General features: G+C 52.3%; 1 protein-coding gene across 1 annotated transcript in view; it reads left to right on the top strand.

The window, feature by feature from the left end:
• Positions 1-319: 319 nt before the first annotated feature.
• UCP3 (uncoupling protein 3) overlaps positions 320-10,349 on the top strand; it is a 10,296-nt gene continuing 266 nt past the window's right edge. The window contains exons 1-6 of the mRNA XM_008072275.1: positions 320-577; positions 3,911-4,128; positions 5,148-5,358; positions 5,624-5,824; positions 6,853-6,954; positions 7,692-7,872. Of these exons, the coding sequence (XP_008070466.1) occupies positions 4,003-4,128; positions 5,148-5,358; positions 5,624-5,824; positions 6,853-6,954; positions 7,692-7,872 (821 nt within the window). The 5' untranslated portion in view covers positions 320-577; positions 3,911-4,002. The remainder of the gene's footprint in view (positions 578-3,910; positions 4,129-5,147; positions 5,359-5,623; positions 5,825-6,852; positions 6,955-7,691; positions 7,873-10,349) is intronic.

Here is a 10,349-nt window from a genome sequence, read left to right as displayed (position 1 = left end):
TTGTATGTGAATTATATCTCAACCAATCTATAATTTGTTTTAAAAATTAGAATCCTAATAGTACCTGCCTCGTAGGGCTGTGAAAAGTGGAAGTAATGTACATAAAATATTTAGCACATAGTAGGCACCAAGAAATGACAGTTATCATCATTGTTGTTTTATGAAAAAGAGACCTGGGAGAGCCGTGCCCAGCCTATCAGAGAGGCCTTGACCTTTGGACTCAAAAGTGGCAGGTCCACCCCCAATATACCCTTGACACCAAAGAAGCTTTCTCAGCTTGAAGGAGCTATATTGAAGTACCCCAAGTCAAGGGAACTGGACCAGATCTGGCCCTCCTGACCTCCTCCCTCCCCTTCCTGCCCCTCACCAGCCAGCCTCTTGTCAAGTGATCAGGCTGTCAACTAGCTTCTCTAGGCTAAGGTTTCAGGTCAGCTGGAGCATATAAGACCGGTGCCAAGGCAGAGACAGCAGAAACAACAGTAAATGGCAAGGAGGAGCCATCAGATCCCTGCTGCCACCTCCTGGGATGGAGTCCTAGGGAGCCCAGGTTCTTCCCCTGCCCTGGCTGGACTCACAGGTAAGACCCCTTCTCCCCTCTCCCCTCCTCCCTCTTTCTCCCTTCCTCTTGTTCTCCCTTTCATTGGAGCTCACGGGGAGCAACCAGCCACTCTCGGGGATCACTAGCTAGCGTGGCAGACCTGCTAGATTCAGTCCAGCCCCCACTTTAAGGTGAGGGAGCTGCCGGGCACTGTGACAGGGCTGGGACTTGAACCCACCACCTGTGTCACTCATCCAGGACTCCCCCCTTGCCCTGTGACTGCCTCTGGTGGCGTTTAGCACATCCCCACAGATAGAAAGTGGGTCTCTTTTTCAGCCGGCCCAGAATCTTTAGGATTCCTCCAGTGCAAAAAGCCCTCTCCCTGTGAGGATCCTGGAGCCCTTTTCCTGAGTGGAGAGTGGGGGCACCTGTGGCTTGAGGCCTGGCCCAGGTCGTATGCTGGGAGGGTTTTGGAGGCCATGGTCACTCTGCCCAGATGGCTTCCTCAGCAGGATGCTATGGAGGCTTTGCCGGGAAGGGGGAGTTGGAATTGGGAGGGCAATATGCTGTCAGGTAGGATGTCTCAGAAGGGGTCCTCTGACCAGTGCTCCAGAGCTGCCATGTGGAATTTCTTTTTATTCATTTTTAAATGTTTATTACATAGAGATAGGGTCTCACTATGCAGCCCAGGCTGGTCTCAGATTCTTGGCCTCAAGCAATCCTCTGCTTCAGCCTCCCAGAGTGCCAGGATTTTGTTTCTAATGCAGATTCCTGGGCCACACCTCAGACCTGAATCAGGATTTCTGGGGCTGAAGGCCAAGAATCCACTCTGTAAACAGCTCAAGGGATCCTGAAGTCTGAGTCTCTGTGGGCAACAGCACAGGCACAGATTCAGGTGTCAGACAGACCTGGGCGCCAATCCCAGATCTGTCACTGCAGCTAGGGACCTCGAAGCCTCGGGTCCCTAGCTTACGAAGTGGGAATAATTAAGCACAACCGCCTTATAGCCTTATAAAGGGATGGAGTTCGTCAGTGTCTATAAAGCCCTCCACACTGTGCCTGGTGCAGGAAGCACTCAGCAAATGTTAATGGGCCATGCAAGATAGCACACCCTGTCCCTCGAGCACCCCAACAGAGCTTCAAGGATGAGGATTCCACTTTTGACTTACCCTCTTCCGGCCAGTGGCAAGAGCTGCTGGTGACTAGGGCTCCAAGGGAGGGTAGAGTGAAGGGGGAAGGAGTTTGGGAGCACTGGTCTCAGAGCAGCCCCTACCTGTGCCCACCACCGTGGCCTCCCTTCCTCCCCCAACTTGACCACTGAAAGTTCTAGAGCCTTCTCCCCAAGATGACCTGACTCCATTCCCATCCATTCCATTTCCTCTGGGTGCCTCAGGGCTGCCCTTGGAATAGGCTCCAACTTCACCCCTGGCCACTGCTCTAGGCCAAGTTCAGGCTTCAATACCTCTTGTGGGCACCATTCCAACCACTCCTCACTGATCTCTGAACCTCCATTCTCTCCCTTCCAGTCCATCTTCCACACCTGAACCAGCATGCTCTGAACACAGTGTTACACCCCTACTTGAAAACCACCAGCCACTCTCCCCATCTCACTAGATGAAGAATAACCCCAGCGCTCAAGGCCCTCTACCAAAGGCCCCTGCGTTAGTCTCTGGTCTCATTTTCTACTTCCCCACTTAAGGAAGTAGTTTTTCCCAGTGCCAGGCTTCAGGGAGGAGTAGGATAAGGACAAGTAGATCCTTTCCCTATCTTTGGGGCTCCCCATCTAGTGGAGAAACATTTTGCAGTTAATGAGCTAATTCTACAGGAGGGTGTGGGGTCTGAGGTAACTGGGGACAAAGTTGGTTCAGAAGGGAAGCTCTGCCTGATGGTTCAGCCCTCCAGCCAGGAAGAACAGGCTTCCCCAGGGAGCCAGACCCAGCCACAGCAGGAGGCAAATCTTGTGAAGTGCTCCTCTCAGGGCCTGGCCCAGCACAAACACTCCACACCAAGTGGCCTCTGGAGCCACACAACCCTGCTGGGAGTCCCACCTCTGCTCACTGTGTGATCCCAGACAGGTCATTTCACTGTCTGGGCCTCAGCTTGTAACCCTGAAAGTGAAGTAAAAATACCTAGCTGGACAGGTTCTTTTCTTAAAGCCTTGGGTGGCCCCCAAAGGTTTTGATGAAGGGACATTCCTACAACCCCTGAAAGACACTGGAAGACACGAGCCCAAAAGGTCCTCCCCAACTCCAAGAGCCAGATTCTCATTTGTGATGCGGTGGTCCCAAGCATCTCAGCTCACTTTGGAGGAGAGGATGGCAGGAGGAACGCCAGGGTCTGGGAGAGAGAGGCTACCAGGATGCAGGCACTGCAAGAAGCAGCTGCTCCCACCAGGGGCATGAGCCCAGTGCCTGGCAGCTGCTGGTCTTCTGTAGGGCAAAGGGTAGTGGGGAAGGAAGCTGAGGAGGACGGGTGAAGCCGAGGAGGACGGGTCCCCCGGCACGCCTACAGAGCTGTCTCCTTGGCCAGGCTCAGCTCCCGACCCCTGGGCCTCTGCACCACCTTCCCAAAGGCCCCTCTTGGGCCCTTCTCAGAGTGCAACTCAGAAAGGCAGGAGGACTGGCTGAGGGAGGAACAGTGGAGAAGCCGGGGCCTGACTGTGCCCACCTGCACAGAGCTCAGTCCCTCTGGGCAGTGATTCCCACCCAGGCTTCCTCACCAAGCTCTTACTCCAGATACTAGGCACTTAATTCCTCATGGATGAGTTTTTACATATCATTTAGATACTGCTAAGGGTTTTGAATGCCCTCAATAAAAGGTTAGACCGTTGGTTCACACTACCACATCAACATGTTTGGTTTTGTTTTAAGTATAGTAAGACTTATATGCAGGCAGCCTTGGAAAAATAAAAAAGTCTTCGTCCACAATGAAAAACAGTTTCGTCGAGTCATGAGGAATGTTTATTTCATATTTGAGAGGGAAGGATTGTGAGTGATGAGATTCGGCAGACTTTGCACACCTCAGGGAGCAGGACTAGCAGAGAAGGCCTCTCACACTGGGGAGAACAGGAGGTGTGTAGAGTCAGAACTAGGTCTTGTCCTTGCCTGGGCCTCGGTTTCCTCATCTATGCAGTGGAGATACCACTACCAGCCTGGCCTGCCCATGGTATGGAGGGGAGGGAGACAGCAGCGGGGAGGATTGTGAAACAGGAGAGATGGGAATGTGACCTATTCTTAAAGGCCAAATTTACACAGCATAAGTGTGGCACTGTTCAGGCTTCTCACTCTCTAAAACCCCTCCTGGGTGCTGAGGGGTGCCTGGGGACAGACAGGCAACTGCCCCATCTGCCTCCTCCTGGCCTCTCTCCTGCAGCCTCCCCACTGTACTGAAGTCTGGGTGCAGAGCAGTCTCTCTCCTTGGCCTCCTCTGGGCCCTGAAGGAACCCTGGAGAGCCTTCTGGGACCATGGTGGGCCTGAAGCCTTCAGAGGTACCTCCCACGACCGCTGTGAAATTCCTGGGGGCGGGCACAGCAGGCTGTTTTGCCGACCTCCTCACCTTTCCACTGGACACAGCCAAGGTCCGCCTGCAGGTAGGTACCCTTTGGCCAGGACTCGTTGTTCACATCAAAAGAGGGGCTAGCTCTCCACCACAGCCCCCACCATCTGCCAACATGCCCTTCCTCACACAGAACGTGGACAAGGCCACTTACTCCACTGCTTGGGGTCCTTCCTTGCCTCCTCCCTGTGGCCATCACCCAGGACAAAAAGCAAAGCTAAATTCCTTGGCATGGTGTGACAGGGCCCTTCCCCGCCTATGCCCTACTTTGTTAAAAAAAAAAAGTGTGAGGTAAATGTAAGGGATTAATTGTGCGACCTTGCACAAGCCACCAACCATTCCCAAAATGGGAAAAGCACCTGGCACGGTGGCTCACACCTGTAATCCCAGCACTTTCAGAGGCCAAGGCCGGAGGATCACTTAAGCCCAGGAGTTCAAGACCAGCCTGAGCAATAGTGAAACCTCGACTCTAAGCTAAATAAATAAAAATGATTTATTGATTTATTTATTTTTATTTATTTATTTTTTTTTTTGAGTTGGAGTCTAACTCTGTCGCCCAGACTGGAGTGCAGTGGCCACCCCCAGCCACCGCAGCCTCGACCTGCTGGGCTCCGGCGAGCCTTCTGCCTCAGCCTTCCGAGTAGCTGGAATTCCAGGCATGCACTACCACGCCCAGCTGATTTTTTATTTATTGTAGAGATGAGGTCTCGCTGCCCAGGCGGGTCTCGAACCTGCGGGCTCAGGCAATCCACTCACCTCAGCCTCCCAAAGGCGCAGGATTACAGACTGAGCCACCAAGCCCAGCCAATAAAAATGATTTAAATAAATAGGGAAAAGTGATCTGTCCCCCTGAGAATCAGATGCCACACCATGTGTGTAGACTGTTGCTTTTGTGAACGGCAAACTGCTGCACAAAACCTCAGCCGTTTTTACTGTGACATGATAACTGTGATCGCCATGCTTGTTCCCAGGTCCAGCCCAGGTGGGTCCCTGGGCACACGACTCCTTCCCACGCGCACACTCAGTTCTTCATTCACTGTGGTTGTCTCTCAGATCCAGGGGGAGAATCAGGCGGCCCAGGCAGCCCGGCAAGTGCGATACCATGGCGTGCTGGGCACCATCTTGACCATGGTGCGCACCGAGGGCCCCCGCAGCCCCTACAATGGGCTGGTCGCCGGCCTGCAGCGCCAGATGAGTTTCGCTTCCATCCGCATTGGCCTCTACGACTCCGTCAAGCAGTTCTACACCCCCAAGGGGGCGGACCGTGAGTGCCAGGTTTCCCGTGGACACCAAGAGGGTGGGCAGAAGTATGTCACAAGACCAGGGCAGTCCTGACTCGGCGCTGGGGGGGGTGGGGAAGCTGGTGACAGACATTCTTGGGGAGACTCTGAGAGGCAGTCAGGGAAGCCACAGACCCTAACCCAGGAAAAGAGCACAAGCCCTGGGCAGGGGCAGCCCCATAGAGAATAGCATCATCCCAGAGAACTGCTGAGCGCAAGACACTGGCCCAATCTCTCTGCTTCTCTCAGACACCAGCATCACTACCCGGATTTTGGCCGGCTGCACCACGGGGGCCATGGCGGTAACCTGTGCCCAGCCCACGGATGTGGTGAAGGTTCGATTTCAGGCCAGCGTGCACCTCGGGCCTGGGAGTGACCGGAAATACAGCGGGACTATGGATGCCTACAGAACCATCGCCAGGGAAGAAGGGGTCAGGGGCCTGTGGAAAGGTAGGTCTGGGCTCCAGGCTCCCGGGCCTTAGGCTGGGCTTTCCTTCCCTTCAGGCTGGGGCACGGAACCCAGCAAAGGAGGAACTCCTGCATGGTGGGCCAAAAATGCCTCCCTGACCTGCCACCATGCCTCAAGTTCAATTCACTTTGCCGTCTCTCCATGATGTGTAGGCTGCTGCCAGAGACACAGAAATGAATATGACTTCTTCCACACCCTCAGGGCACTTATGGACAGCCGGACAGCCGGGGAGAAATGTCAAGGAGCTCCTTCAGCCAGGCAGGACATACTAGGCCAGAGGTGTAGATCCAGGGGTAGACCATGTAGACCATGGCGGCTCTGCAGGACTTCAAAGGCTAAGCAGGCCCTGGGTGTGTGGAGAAGGAGGGGAAGAGCCTTCAAGCAGGACAGAGGAAAAAAAAAGCACGACTGTGAAGATTCGGGCTCAGAGAGATGCAGTGAGGAAAGGGCTTCCTTGGGAGCAAAACCTTTAGGGTTGCCTATGTATCTATGCGGAGGAAACAGTGAGCCAGTGACATTTAAGGGCAGGATACCTGGGTCATAGCCCCAGTTCTGCACTCACTTGCTTGTCCCCTTATCTGTGAAGCCAGGGAGGGTGTTGATCTTGACACTGTCCTAGGGCCCTGCTAGTGCTCATTCTATCATTCTATCAAGAGTCCAGCCCCCCTCTTCCAAAGAATGATGAATGACTCCCTTTTCTGGCTGCAGCTGGGTCTCAGGGAGGTACATTTTAATGTTGACCATTATTATAGATTGTCCACCAAAATGTGGCCAAATAAACACAAGTAGGCCTCTGTGTTTTCTTTCTCTGAGGAAATCATGGATACTCTGAGAGTAGTTAACCCTAAAAAGGGAAGCGTGGAATCTGTTCGGCTGGGGTGGGCTCCTCTGACTGGGACCACTGGGATGGGGCACTATGCCCCCCCAACTGGGGGCTGTGGCCTTGTAGCCAGGGCGTGCACCTCTCCTGTTCCCCATTCATCGCCCCCTGCTGCTGCCTTCCTAACAGGAACTTTGCCCAACATCACAAGGAATGCCATCGTCAACTGTGCCGAGATGGTGACCTATGACATCATCAAAGAGAAGCTGCTGGACCATCACCTGCTCACTGGTGAGGCCCTGGGCTCCAGGCAGGCGGTCCCCTCTCGGTAGGGAGGGAACCCAGAACTCCACAGACTGGGTACCACCCAGAGGCAGCTGGGTTATAGAAAGAGTAGAGGACTGGATACAGTGGCCCATGCCTATAATCCCAGCACTTTGGGAGGCTGAGGCGGAAGGATTGCTTGAGCCCAGAAGTTCAAGATTAGCCTAGACAACATAGCAAGACCTCATCTCTCTAAAAAAAAAAAATCAGCTGGGCATGGTGACACGGCCTATAGTCCTAGCTACTCAGGAGGCTAAGGCAGAAGGATGACTTAAGTCCAGGAGGTTGAGGCTACAGTGAACCATGAGAAAGAAAAAAAAGGAGTAGAAAGAGGAACAGTACCCAGTAAAATCTCCAGAACATCATTGTGACAAGTAGGAAAGACCCCTGGACTGGGAGGCTGGAGACCTAGGTGCCAGTCCCAGCACGACTTCTCATTTGTAGCTTTAAGCAAGGGTCTCTCACCCTCTCTGACTTCAGTCTCCTCCAACAAGGTAGTTGGGCTGGATGACTTTCCAGCTCTGGGACAGCCTCAGTCTGATTGCCAGTACTTACCAAGAGCTTAGCCCTCAGCATGGCACAAGATATGGAAAAAACTGTCTTTACGCCAAGGGGGTCAAGGAGGTATTGGGCATAAACAGTGAACATATGGAACAGAACACCAACGCACTCCTTGATATGTGCTGTTCCCTTCCCTTCCACAGACAACTTCCCCTGCCACTTTGTCTCTGCCTTTGGAGCCGGCTTCTGTGCCACAGTGGTGGCCTCCCCAGTGGATGTGGTGAAGACCCGGTATATGAACTCCCCCTCAGGCTGGTATCGCAGCCCCCTGGACTGTATGCTGAAGATGGTGGCCCAGGAGGGCCCTTCCGCCTTCTACAAGGGGTGAGCTTCCTCCTCCTGCCTCCAGCATTCCTACCCAGAGTGTTTGGGCTTCTTTCTTTTCTCATGTGGCTACCATGGGTCAATCTGGATGTGGTGGTGAACAGTGTGAATCTAAATGCCACAGAGGAGACATCTAAGGAACTATGGAAGAAAAAAAGTGAACCAAATCTGATTTGAAGTTAGGGAAGCCTTAATGAGAAAAAGGAGTCTAGGGATAGTTCAAATTACTTTCTGTCTCCAAACTGTTGGGGCAGGAGAGGAGGAAAGACGGTCAGTAATCCTGGATCTTTCCCTAACTATTGCCATGACCATTGGTCACCACCAATGGCAGCTGAAGTGCCTCGCTCACTGTTCCAACATATTCCATATTTTCTTGCTTCCGTGCCTCTGCACTTAACGTTCCCTCTGCATGGAATACCCTTCCCTCACCACCTATGGGCTCTGAATCTAGTCATCCTTCAAAGCTAGTGCAAACAACACCTCCTCCCTAACATGCTCAGGTATCAACTTTCCCTCGTCCCTGTGACCTTTGGCAATACCATTTTAATTGTAGAGACAGGTTCTTGCTTTGTTGTTCAGGCTGGTCTTGAACTCCTGGGCTCAAGCAATCTTCCTGCCTTGGCCTCCCAAAGTGTGGGATTACAGGCATTAGCCACTGCACCTAGCCCATGTAAGTTTTGTGATCATTACGATAGCTAGGTCACTATGCACTAGGCTTTGTGCTCAGCACTTCACATATATCATCTCTATAACCCCTGAACGGGGTGGTATTCTCCATATTTACCGAGGAAGAGATTGAGTCTCAGGAAAGTTGAGTAACTTGTCCAGATTCACAAGTCAAAGTGGCAGAACCGTGGCTCAAACCCAGACCACTGACACCATACCCAACATGTTTATCCTGCTGGCAAGCTGTTGATTTGGTCCTTCACCTCTCACTGCTGATGCCTTCAGCAGATAGATTTCTGGTGCCCGATGTTAGATTGACCCAAGAAGCAAACAGGAGATTCTCAGGCTTGGGAATGACATAACCCAACTGTATTTCAATTGACAGACTATTCTGGTAAGTGCCTTTATCATCACAGTCTTTAACCATAGCCATTTGTCTGGGTTAATTGTTTCACTTGTCCAACATTTACTGAACATTTGTGTGTGCCAGTCCTGTGCTATGCTTCCCTCAGAGAAGAGCAGATGACATTTGTTGAGCGTTTACTGATACTGGACCCTGTGCTGTGTGCAGTCCAGCATTAACTCATTTAATCTGCATGACAGCTTTGTAAGGCAGATACTGTTATTTTGCTCATTTTGCAGATGAGGAAACTGAGGCTCAGAAGATTAAGTAACGTGTCCAAGGTTGTAAAATTAGAAACTGATAGAGCAGCCTAGTATGGTGGCTCACGCTTGCAATCCCAGCACTTTGGGAGGCAGAGGCTAGAGGACTACCTGAGCTCAGGGGTCGAGACCAACCTGGACAACTTAGCGAGATCGCGTCTCTACAATAAATCAAAAAATTAGCTGGGCGTTGTGGCACGTACCTGTAGTTCCAGCTACTTGGAAGGCTGAGGCAGAAGGGTCGCCTGAGTCCTGCAGATTGAGGCTGCAGTGGCCGTGAGTGTACCACTGCGCTCCAGCCTGGGCGACAGAGTGAGACTCTAACTGAAAAAACAAGAAAGAAAGAAACTGGTAGAACTAGGATTTGAACCCAAGTCTGACTCCAGAGTTCACATTTGTTGCCACAATGCTCTGGTCCCTGTGAAGGTCAGGAAAGGCCATGGCATGAGGATCTGGTGCGCAAGCTGAGTCCTCCAGAGCAAAGAGCAATCAGCCAGGCAAAGAAGGGAGCAGGAGACATTCCAAGCAGAGGGCGCATAGGAGCAAAGGCAGGGAGGTGAGAGGGAACTGTAACTAGCTGAGTCTGCCAGGAGCAAAAGGCCCGAAGGGTGATTAGCGGAGAGAGGTTGAAAGGAAGGCAGAGGCCAGGTCACAGACTCCTCCTTGAGTCTGTGAGGCACAGATGAGGTGGGGACACTCTCCCTGTGGCACCATCACAGCACAGGCAGGCTTCCTAGAGATGAGTTAAATTTGCCGCCACACTGTCTTCACCCTGCGGTGCCCCAGCTTCTCAGTGTCCTGGCAGGGGGCCTCCTGGGGGAGGGTGGCTACTCTAGATGTAAATGAGCTGAAACAGCAGGGTACAGTCAGGTGAACAGCTCATTTGAACCCTGTCTGACACTAGCTGTGTGGTTTTGGTTGAACTTCTTCACCTCCCTGAGCCTCAGTTTCTGAAAAATAACCCACGGCACTCATAGCTGCCTTACAGAATTGGGAGAATGAACTGCCTGACACAGTCACCTGGCTTAGAATGTTTGTTTTCTTTCCTTTCCTGAATCCAACGTCTGCCTAAATTCCCTCAGCAGAGAAGACAAAGACTGAAAGGATCTCAGAAAATGCTGTGGCAAACAGAAGTCTAAGTCCTTTGG

Source organism: Carlito syrichta, unplaced genomic scaffold (genome assembly GCF_000164805.1).
Source record: "Carlito syrichta isolate Samal-C Ts95f unplaced genomic scaffold, Tarsius_syrichta-2.0.1 Scaffold315077, whole genome shotgun sequence".
NCBI classification, from domain to species: Eukaryota; Metazoa; Chordata; class Mammalia; order Primates; family Tarsiidae; genus Carlito; species Carlito syrichta.
The sequence above is the reverse complement of the archived record's forward strand: the minus strand, read 5'-3'. Positions and strand labels throughout refer to the sequence as shown.